Genomic DNA, 12,101 nt, shown 5'->3' on the forward strand with positions numbered 1-12,101 from the left:
GAAGGGGTTCGTCTGGAAAAAGAGGCTGCCTTGCAACGGCTACAGTGGCCAGAGGTTGATAACTCCGTGCTCTGACAAAGAGTGCGAGTGGGATGAGACGTTGGTGAGCTACAAAACACGGAAAGCAGACTCTTTAAGGAAGTGGATTCATACACCCACCGGAGTGGATGACGGTGTATCAACTTTTTTGAGTCGGTATAACTGTTTAACTTTAAGTATTGATTTTTTAATTATTAGTACATTTCAATATATTTAACAATTCCATTTGAATCTATTTTATATCTAAAGTTGAAGAACAACAGAATTATCAACCCATCCAACAACACAGTACTCTGATATGAAACCGAACTACATTTCTTGAAAAAAAACAAGGCTTCTTTAAATATAGGCCTACTACTTCAGTAAACAGAAGGCAGATAAACAGACAATCATCTTTTTCCCCTTTTCTGAAACCCCTTTTCTGTCCTCTAATAAGCATTCATCCTTTGATGTCCCCCCCTCCCCCCAACTTCGTTGTTAGCTAGAGGTGCCTATAGTGGTGGAACACAAGGAGTCTAAAGGAAACATCTGTTTATGCTGCCTATTCTACTGTTTGATTGGCCGGAACATACAACATGGTCAGTGCTCATTGTTGGAAATCTCCAGTCCAGGCAGTTCATGCAAACTATGACAGCCCGCGTCAAGAGGTTTGTAGTTTCTCTGCAGGGTTTAGATCCAGAGTGGAAGGAGATTGGAAAGAATGGGAGAATGGGAATACATCTTCATACTGAATCCTGGCTCTCATCTTATGTCTATGCATCAAGCTAGCAACTGCTGAGGTTTATCATTAAAAGAATCATCTCAACACATGTCTCAAGTCAATGGTGAGATGGTAGGTTTATTGAATTTCCAGTGTGGAGGTTAGTGATAACCAGATCCTCACCGCCTCTTGGATAGGAAGGCCCATAGTGAGCTGAGGTAAGCCACCTAGTGGCTGTAAAATGCTATTGTGCACTCCTGGGTCTTTTCTGCTATGCAGATTGTTAAACCAGTGGAATTCAGACACAGACAAATGATTATTGAAATAATGTTCTTTCTTTTCCAGTTAACCACAAAAAAAACCCATATCAGTTTCAGTCAGCATGTTGAAAGCACTCTGATTCGCCACCTCACTTCCTCTGATGAGTGTTTGGTCAAGATGATAATGTATGTTACCACCTGACCTCAGACCAGGCAGGGTGTTTGAGCATTATGCTGTGTTTGGGGCTCTAATTGCTGTGCCATTGAACAACCACTGAGTTCCTTTGAGAGTTCTAACATTTTCCGAGTAGGTTACTGAACGTCTTACGTTGTCAGGTTTGCTGAGAGATTATGCATTTGTCACGGCCAAAGCCTTGCCCCCCTGTTTTTGGTTTTGCCCTGCCCTTGTGTTTCCCTGTGTCTGTCATTGTCTTCACCTGTGTCTCGTTCAGTGGTTTCAGTTCTCGTTTGTCTTATCATGTCCACCTGTGTCTTGTTTGATTCTGGGTATTTAGGTTCCTGTTTTGTGTCCAGTCTTTGTTTTGTCCTACCCTTGTTACCATAAGTACCCTGTCCTTTTTCCCTGCATAAAAGAATAACCCCTTTTTTATACTGTGACTGGCTACCTCTCCCACGTTCGGGTCCTACCCCCCCACATACTGTAACAGCGTCTAGTGCAGGCACACTGACATCCACCAACGAATATAACTAGACGGGCAAACATTCCCCTGTACCCTTGCTGCAGAAGCTTCATAGATGTCATAGTGTGGTGAAAATTGACCTTTCAAATCAATTGCTTTAACATTTTTGCAATTCAAATGAGGTGTAGGTGTCCTGGCCTCCCAAGGGAAGTCAGCCCCCTCCTCACCTTCCTGCCTCTGCTCATAAGACTCAAGCAACAGGATAGTAGAACTGGTGTCTGAAATCTACATTACAAAACACACTGAATATCATTATAGTGCAGTTAAATACGTGGGATGCATGATTGATAGTAATCATAAATCTAGAAATTATACTAAATAATTGAATCAGTACAAAACCAAGGTCCGTCTTGTCATTGTCCGTAATATCGTAATTTTCATTACTGATCTAAAACGTTTTACAATATCATATTACATAACATAATGTTGTATTATTAAAAAAGAATTCAGCTTACAAAATGAGAACTGCAATGGTTGTTCCCTCCACTGTTTGTGTGGTCGATTGAAGAATAATAGACACACACACATGCATGTACACACATGCACACACACAAACTAAACCAACCATCTAAACCGCTTTAAGACAGATTTTGTTATGTATTTCTAGTTAAGTGGTTTGCCTTTCACGATTACAACACAATGAAACAAAGAAGGTGAAAAAATCATTCTTATGGTGTTGCTGTTGTCTGACAAAGAAAGTACCGATGAATATGAGGGCCCGTTTGGGAAATAATTCAGGTATAATTTTTTTTAACAAAAAAAAAACGTTTTGAAAGGTTGAAACATTTTCAAAAAGGTTATCATTGATGAGGACTCTACTATATACTGTTGTGTACTCTTCCCTGCTTTACTCTGTTATCTGTTCTCATCTTTCCACTCCTCTCTCCTTTTCTTTCACTGTGTATGTGAAAAAAAAGTTTTGAAAGGTGTTACAAATACATGTTTTTTTTAATTAAACTTTTGTGTCGCGTTGTGTGTGGAAAAAGCCCCCCTTATAGATGAAAGATGAAAGTCTCCATATTTCTCGCTAGATGTCGGCTATACCGTTACCAAAAGAGGGCAGTGTAGGCTTGCAGAATATATACTCTCCCAGGTTTGTTTGAAACATCTGAAACCAAAATAGTTATTATTGTGCCACTGCCTCTGGTGAAGGTTGAAACGCATTCATCAGAAACTAAAACAATGGTTCAAACGAGGGCGTTTCAAAGCAGATCCACCAGTGTTCTCGGTAGCCTATAAAGCCCTTTGATGATGAAATTTACTGTTAATGACTCATATAAGTAGGCTATCTCCCCCTTAACGAGCCAAGATGTTCACGATAGTAATTATTAGGAGTTATTTTGGTCCTATTGATACATTATTGTTTGTTGTCCAAACATTGGTATTGTCAAGACTTGTGGCCAACAGCCTTTGTCAAAGAAAAGGGCTCACCTGTAATTACCTGATTCATCTTCAGAGAGATCTACTCTTTTCTTGTACTCCTCCCTGTCTTGTGGAAACAAGGCATTGAACACGTTTTTGGGTGTGTGATTGAACAAAAATTCATGAATGACATTGCCCATTATCTCAATCAACTGGTCACAACAAATCATACATTGTTACACACGACGTTTTGTACGTCAAGCACGGCATCATGATGCTTTGCGTGCAGGACATAAATGAACATGCTCACACTGTGTATCCTGTGCATAAGACAAGCGTACAAGTACAGGGAGGCATAGTCCTCTCGTTGGATGTGCATATCGCCAAGGCGTGGCCAAATAAATACTACTAGAGTTTGTAGGGACTCCAGAGGCGTCCGCGTGCTGAGTCTGGTTAGGGGTAGCAGACAACCGTCAAAGCGAGGCGTGGGAAGTGTGAAAGCTGAGGGGTGGATAACTAAAACTCCCCATGCATGTTATCGGGTTTCTGACAGTTTAAACCCTACCTACCCATATCGGATGGTGAATGAATCCAACCCGTGTCAAGAGAAGACTTTGACGGGCAAAGATGGAAAGTCTAGGCAGCCGATGTAAGATTGTGGTGGTCGGGGATACGCAATGTGGTAAAACTGCCCTGTTACACGTTTTTGCAAAGGACTGCTATCCAGAGGTAAGTGCCCCTTGTAATTATTGAGGTTTTCATTGTTGGTTTTGCTACTGTCAAACGGGGAATTTAACCATTTGTAAAGGCGAGTTCTTTAAGACTGCATTATGTAGAGTCAAGCGCATTGAGCGCACGCCGCATCCTGTATCCCCAAAGCCAAGTTATACATTTAGACAATCATGTAATTCATTAAGACTGGTTGTAGCCTACATGTCAGGTAACGCCAATCACGCATCTAGACAGGCATTTGTCAGAGATACATTTGTTCACACTTTAAGTCAATGCATAATTGGTAGTTTGGTAATAAAGGTTGTCACCCGCAGCCACCATGATTTCCAGTTTCTCAAAGTTTAAATTGCTCTCATACAAATCCAACCTTTCAATTTCAGAACTACGTGCCCACAGTCTTTGAAAACTATACGGCCAGTTTTGAAATTGACAAACAGAGGATTGAACTGAACATGTGGGACACGTCAGGTAAGAGTGTTTTGGATCTGTGCATCTCCAAACCCAATCAGACTTCTCACAACGGTCATTTACGTATCGTTTTGACCTCACAGTCCCATGACTGCATATTTTAGGCTCCAAGGGGCATTAGCTATTTATGATTGTTATCTTTGCTGGAAACATCGGTGCCAGCCATGTCTCTCAGCGCACTCCGTCTGCATTCCTCTCTACAGTATGCTATGCGCTGTGTTTGGCCGGTTCCCATGCTCTATCCTAGCGGCCAGGCGTGTGGGGTTGAAACTGACTGAGGGTTCCTTGAAATGGTCCCTGCTGTTCCAAAACATGCATTCTCCTCTATGGTGTTTTGACTGGTTTTACTTACTCTAATCCACAGCGGTCAACAGTGGAATGAGAGGACAACCCTCTTGAGTCTTGAATAATAACCCTTCCATTGTGTAGCTATAATGTGTCCATGTTTGATTCTATCCACTGACTTGCCGAGTTGTTTTAGTACAATTACATACTCAGTGATGGGAGAGCACTTAGGGGTTGACAGTCAGTGACGCTCCTGGGCTGACTTCTCCTCTGTGCTTCAGTAGGAAGACTTGTCCCATCCTCGTGGAATGTCATGCTCTAAAGCATGTATTCTATATGTATGTAGCAGTATTGTGTCTGATGTTTATCTGACCATTTTACTATATTGCTGCGAGGCCTGTGGCTGCCCTATGGGTCCTGTACAGGAAGTCCCTCTTATTTCATAAAAAAAAAACATTCCCAAACCTAACCCTAACCCTATACTTGGAACCACTCATGTGTTTTCGTATTACATGGTTCAAATCGCATGGTTAAGAATGTTTTCTTTGGAGGAGATTTGCTGGAAATGGCTGGGACCTTGTCTCGACCCTGAGGGTAAATCTACTGCGGCCTGTCGTGTGGGGCCAAGGGGGTTCCTGGGTCTCTAGGGCTGCCCTAGCTGGTATGTGCCCTAGCTCAGCTCTCACAGGCTGCTGATGAATTAGTAGTATTCTGCCTCTGTCCATTTCTAGAATCTTAAATGACTACTGGCAGTCTTATTAGTTCCCCTCCCCCCACCAAAACCGCTACCAAACTGTTTGTGCGTATGTACGTGTTTGTGTGTACATGCTGCGCTTCGATTCGTTCATAGCAAACACAGATGTTCACACTGGATTAAAACGTATTTACCTAATGATACTCCATCTTTTTCTGTTCGTTTTTTTTTCTCCTCCTTTCCCTTCCCTCCTGCCATTAGCATCCCTTCTCCTGTTCCTCATGTACATTGGCAGTGTCAGTGCTTGCCAAGGGCCAAGTGTCTTCTGTGATCCAGCTGCTAGCTCTCTCTCTTCTCTCTTTTAGACCTACCGCTATAATTGCTGTTAGGAGCCATCTGCATCACTCGATCCCCCACTGCCCTAGACATTGTCCCATACTATTTGCTTTCACAGCTACGATGTTAATATTTTTTTTTGAAAATGTAAAGCACAAAACGTACCTTCATTTGTGCTCCCGTAATACAAAGCTCCATTGAACATCCTTAACGCAAAATCTATTTCAGCAACATGAGTCAAGGCGCTTACAAAGCAATGCTTTTGGTTTGGCGCAGCCAGCCCTATGTTGCCATTAAGAAGGTCAAAGTGTGCATTGTTTTAGCAAGGGCAGCATACCATTGATTTGTTTAGCCTCATTGATTTCGCTTTCTCCTTATGGTTTGGTTGTCTCAGAGTAGATGGAAACAGAGGTGAAATGTTTGTCTTATTGAAGACATAACCACTCCATGTGCTTAATCAGTGTGTTTGTGAGCCAAGGGCCCTAAATGAATGGCATGTTTATTTTAAAGAGGCATAAACAGAAACAGGGCCCTTACGTCTCCCCAGGCCCAGAGGGCAACTTCCTGTGCTGCTTTATATTCTGCCCTGCATTCAGCTTGGGACCATCTGGATAATTAAGTCAATTAGGAACTGATTGAATAGAATTCAAATGAGTTGCACTCGTGCACATGTGCCCGTGAGTGTTCTTAGAAGCATGCTCTTGTGTGTTTGTGCATTCTCAACTGTTTATTAATGTGTGTACAGGTATTACAGAATTTAATAAAAGTGTCAAATGTGTTTGTGAAAGAGAAGGAAATGGGTCTATTTCTGTGCTGCAGTAATGAGCTGTGAGGTGATAAGAAAGCTTCCGTGATAAGAAAGACATGAATGACGAACATTCCACTGCTACTTGAGTCCAAATGTCACCATTCAAGGCCCCATTCCAAGTTTTGACACACCAGCCTCACAACTACACCGGGTCACAATGGGTCAGCGGACCAATCAAAGAGCAGGGCCCAATGGTATTCCACCAGCATGTTCAAGTCTGCCTCCTCTTCCCAATATGGTAGCACTACTGCATGGGAAATCTCTCCTCTGAGTCTCTCGCTCACACGTGAGTGTCCCAGAGAATGTGAACCCATGACAGTCTGTGTTCCCTCAGCTTGGCACAGTCACATCTCTGTTTGCCCTCTCGGATTTCAACGATGCTTCGTTTGAAAGTCCTTGACTCGGTGTTCCCTTGGTCATACAGTCTCATACTCACACGTGTGGTTCCTTAATGGGATTATATATCTACAAGCCCCACTACCAGCTACATGGGTAGGCCTACTTCTGCATGCAAGACGGACTGTAACACTCAGTGCCTCACAGTAGGTGCCTCCATATTATACTGATTTGTTTTTCATTCCAGTGACAATGACAAGTCAGTACGAACAGATCACATCCTGGAGCACCCTTCTTCAGACGAACACGCACACCAGCTCAGCCTCCCTGTCTCACAGGCGCACTGACCTTTCAGCATTCCTGCTGGCTTTGTCTTTGTTAAAACCCACATTCTTAGTGCACTGGACCAGTAGGGCACACAGAGGTCTGTATAAACAAAGCTTAGTTGGCGTTCTCTTCCGTTCCCTGGCCGTTTCCACTTGATTAATCTTTAATAGTGATTTGCGAGAGCCAGAACACACGACGCAGAGATGGAATAAAGTCAACAGAGCTTCTCTAGTCTGGCTGGCTGGGGCTTGAGTGTGTTCAGGAAGCAGCTCGAATGTGAGGCGAGAGGCTTGTGTGGGCCGCTGAATGCCATTGGATATCTGAGGAAAGCTGGAGGGACTGGCTGTATGGAAAGCATTCTCACGTCCCACACAGAATGTCCTCTACCTGCTGGATCTGTCATTGATGGGACTTCATTACAATTATTAAAGCTTTTTATGTTTGAGTAGTTTGGTAGAGATTTCCATCCTCGGATTAGGTATTATATCACACACGGATGAGGAACATAATTTGTTGCCAAGTTATAAATAAACCAGTTGTTTAAAGTCAACATCCTGTAAGGAGATGATTATTTCCTATGAGCTTCCGTTGACAAACCCAGATGCTATAAACAAAGATTTCAAATGGCTACTGCCAGCCTGCTGACCTGCCTCAGGCGGTAACTGCCAAAACAGAAACCTGTTTTTATCATTCATAGCAGGCATGTGGGTTAGCAACCTGTGGTTGAGGAACACCTGCGTACAAGCCTGCTAATGACAGAATTCAGAGATATAGGTGCTGGTTCTGACCCCTCTGAACTCAGACTGGCAAAGACTTTTAATGAGCGAGGTGTGTGGATCAGACATGCAGATTCTCTGAAACGCACCCCACCCCACCCCCAACACCCCCCCCCCCCCCCCCCCTTTTATTTCACTCATTAAAAAAAAACTTCACTGGGATAATTACACATGCACTGTCATTATGTTGCAATTAGAATGTCACATTCTGCAGGAACGAAATGCACACAGGTTTTTAAATCTTTTGTCTCATAAAGACCTGTGCAGAATAGGCTTGATTCAAATAATGGGAAGGGAGTTGCCCATGATATATTTAGATCATGAAACGCAGGTGAGCATTCTAACAGAGAACCTTTATGTATTATAATCGATCATAGCAAAATGTTTAAAAAAACTCGGACCTACCATGAAACATTTGTATGACCTAGTCTATTTTCCTGTTTTTAAGTTTCGATGCGCTCCAAAGCAGCACCGTGGAAGACCATCCCAGATGATAAAGCTCGACACACGACGTCAGACAGTGTCCCAGCCGTGTTTTGTTTCAGCAGGAGGCAGAAAGACGTTCTGCCAGCCTTACACAGGCTGTGTTGGAACGCTTCAGGAGGGTGGTGGGGGGGGGGGGGGGGGGGGGGGGGGGGGGGGGGGGGGGGGGGGGGGGGGGGGGGGAGTGACCCCGGCTTTCTGCCGATTCCTTGGGGGCGTAGGCTTCCCTGTCAGGAGGATTTAATATGGCACCTTCACGGGACCCCCCCCCCCCCCCCCCCCCCCCAACCCCCCCGTCGCTTCCACTCCCTAGCCTGCAGGTCTGGGATGAGCTTCTGCCTCTCCAGCTCTTACTGATTATCTTAGGCAGACACTCGGCTCTGCAGCTCCTGTTACGTAGGGATTAGAAATCAAACAGTGATGATCACATACAGTCTGACAGTAGCTATGCAAGTCAGTGTCTGTGTGTATGTATACTGTATATGCAGTATGTTGGTGTATATGCAGTATGTTGGAGTGCAACTAGTTTGCCAATTCTACAGCATATACCTGTACTTGGCTCGATGTGTCCTGTTCACTGTCAATGCACTCTGGTCCCCTTGGTGACTGTGACGGTGTAGATAGCCTGGAGGAGACTCAGGGCACAGTTAGAGGAGTCTGCTGGGTGAGAAACAATCCTCACTCTCCCTGGAGCTGCATGGAGCCCCTTGGTCTGATTCATCATCTATCAATGCTGAGCAGGAGAGAGATAGAACTCCGAAAACTAGTGACAGTGAAAACAACAGTGAGATGCGAGGAATCTATTTCCTATCTGAACTTTTCAGGGCTTCTGAACAGAGCGTTTGAAATAAATAGTTTCTGTTTTTGTCTTTGTCCCCTATCTCCCCTCTCTCTCTCTCCCCCGTGCTCCTCCCAATCTCCGTCCCTCGTCCTCCCTCTCCGTGATAGCTCATTAGTCGAGGCGGCTGCTGAAGCGAAGCTCTGATCTGACCTGGAGTCAGGGACCACGTGTAGCAGAGGCGGGGCAGGGGCTGGGAGAGAGCTGCCTCGCTGACAGGGAACACAGGCTATATTTACTGCACAGAATGTCTCCGCTGCTCACGGAAATACACGCATCTGCACATGCATGTGTGCACGCATGCATACGACCTGGCCCGGATACGTGCAGATACCGGAAAACGCAATGAACACACGCCCAAGGTCAAAGGTCACGCTCGTGGGCGGCCACGCTGTTTGTTTTGTCACACGTCCTAACGATGCTACCCTTGCCCCATGGTCGGCTGACTGCCCCGTCTCCTCTGCTGGGCTAGAATCTGAGTCTGTCACATGACTGCTTTTTAGACGTCCCAGATCTCTAATGACATCCTCCATTCCATGTGATCTCGTTGGCGACGGTATGACCCTGAACACTGTTTGCCTTCTATCATGCGTCTCTGTGATGTGCTACAGTGTTGTTAGTTCACAGCTGGAAGCCAGGCTGTTGAACCACGTAAACAAGCTGCTCACCATGTTCATGCACTCCTGATTGGTCTACCGTACATATGGTACTTACATACTTACGTATGTGTGAAGAGGAATCGTTTGATGCTAGAGAGTGTAGTGCCAGTTGTTTGAAGGTATGTCGCAGCGTACAGCCTACGTGCGCATGAGACGATGAAAGCATCTAGCAAGGCTGCACCTGGAGATTTCGATAAACCATCTAGTTAAATAGTTTTGTTATGTCTTAGTTGAGCCTGTACACGACATGCCCAAGATAATTCAGAACAGATCATCAGAACGAATGGCGAACAATGGTCAGATACTTGCTCATAATGTGTTTTGCTGACGAGCACTGGATTGACAATAATAAAGATAATCGAAAAAGAGACTGAAAACGTACGTGAAATAACAGTAGAACGACATAAAAGGCACTGAAGCCGAAAAAAAAAAAATTGTCCAATTGACATTTTTGTGTGCGTTGTATTGGATTTGGGATCTATAGGAATTCTAACAGCTCTGGCTCCTCTGACCTCTGCTATTGTGTCCCAGCTGACCAGAGGCTGACTGGGGGAGGAGCCTGGAGTGGCACTGAGGGTACGAAGAGGCTGGGAAGCCAAGCAGCTGGCGAGGACTGTTTGGGGGGTGGGGGGGATGGGTGGTGGGGGTGGGGGATGGGGGGGTAGGGTGTAGAACACTCTCAGTTAGTTGAGTCTCATGTTCCACTGATGTGAAATGTGGGACAGGGACACAGACGGGAGAGGTACCCATCTGTGCTTGTTCCCCTACACGCCCTGGACTCCACCCCCCGGGGCTTTGTGTGGTGCCGTGAGTCAGCTCTTTAGGTGGGACCCCAAGGGAAGGCCCTGGGGGAGACAGGCAGACAAACACTGGCTGACCCCCCCCTCTCACTCAGACTTGCGTGATCTGCAAATACACGACACGCAAATACCCAGGGGATGTAGATAGTGTCGGAAAGTGATTGATGGCATACAGAGGAAAGGTTTAAAAGGGAAGTGTGTTCTAATAATATTGTTTTGAAACCTTGACCTCTGCCCCCCCTCAGTCATGTGATCCTCCTGTGCTGACAGACTCCAAGGACACAGCAGGAAGGTATCGATCCTGGACTCATCTGGGGCACACCGACTAAACATGGCCCTCGGCAAACATTTGAATCAAACTGCCTTCTCGTTTTACATGATGGGGAAAAGTAACTCTTTGAGTTACGTGAGTCACACCGGGCTCCATTCACTCTGTTCATGATTTATCTCTGATGTACTGGGATCCTATCAGAATGAGTTATAAATACAGAGGCTTGGCTCTCGATGACACACTATTACACTCAAACAGTCGTTTGTTCTCCTTGGACTGCCGGCTGTACGGGGTTCAGCGAGCCCTGCAGGAGCCTCAGACAGGCGACCGTGTGACTGGGAGACGCACGGACCGGCTCCTTCCCGGGGAGCATGGCGGAGCTCACTGTGGCTCCAGCTTTGATCAGACCACTTCAAACGGCTAGAGTGACTGGCCCCACCCAGGTGGCTCCGAGGGCCAGCTCTCAACCCCCTCCAGCCCAGGAGCAGCTCCACCTCCACCCGCACCGCACCACCCATCCAGGCGTAAGAGGATATGGGCCCCCCCTGGGCCCTCCCCCCCTCCCAACACCCCCCTCCTTCCTTAACAGTAAAGCTCCCATCATTTATGGATGACTTTATTTATAAACAGCATCCGATTTTCCCTCCCCGCTTCTCTGCTGCTTTTGTAGCAGGAGAGGGGGGTGCCCTTTCCTCCCTGATCCTCCCCAGGGAGTCTGCGTCCTGGCTGGGAAGGGGCCGGGCTGGGAAGGGGGGATAGGGCTGTGATATGGATGAGCTCGGATGGACTGGGGGAAGGGGAGACGACCTCTCCTTTTCTTGATGAGAAGGTGTCTTTTATATGACCTTAATATTAAAAAACCAAAAATATTAGATTAAAACATAAAACACTACAGCTCTTATTGCAAGATTACTACATTTATTTCTTATATGTGAGGCGAAGGGGGGGGGGGGGAGAGTGAAACAGGGGAAAGGGAATTATCTGATCTATCGTTTTCTGCAGGTGAAAGGAAATATGAATGGGGGAATTTGAATAGATTAGGTGTGAGTGGGGCCTCTTCAGAACAGAATCCATTACAAGATGTTAATCACCTCCCACTGGTCACAGAATTAGAGTGAGGTACAGACTTGGTCTGCCAGATCAGACCTGACAAGCCGGCCTGCATGTGCAGACAGGCCACATCCCCCTGGCCACAGCATGCTGCCTGGAGGTGCTGAGGAGGGGCA

At 45.8% G+C, this 12,101-nt stretch overlaps 1 protein-coding gene across 1 annotated transcript in view; it reads left to right on the top strand.

Annotated features, from left to right (window-relative positions):
• The first annotated feature begins 3,398 nt into the window (after positions 1-3,398).
• The window catches only part of LOC124479912 (rho-related GTP-binding protein RhoN-like), a 28,324-nt gene continuing 19,621 nt past the window's right edge, over positions 3,399-12,101 (top strand). The window contains exons 1-2 of the mRNA XM_047038865.1: positions 3,399-3,791; positions 4,175-4,262. Coding sequence (XP_046894821.1) covers positions 3,690-3,791; positions 4,175-4,262 — 190 coding nt within the window. The 5' untranslated portion in view covers positions 3,399-3,689. The remainder of the gene's footprint in view (positions 3,792-4,174; positions 4,263-12,101) is intronic.

This window comes from Hypomesus transpacificus, chromosome 17, assembly GCF_021917145.1.
Source record: "Hypomesus transpacificus isolate Combined female chromosome 17, fHypTra1, whole genome shotgun sequence".
In the NCBI taxonomy this organism is placed as follows: domain Eukaryota; kingdom Metazoa; phylum Chordata; class Actinopteri; order Osmeriformes; family Osmeridae; genus Hypomesus; species Hypomesus transpacificus.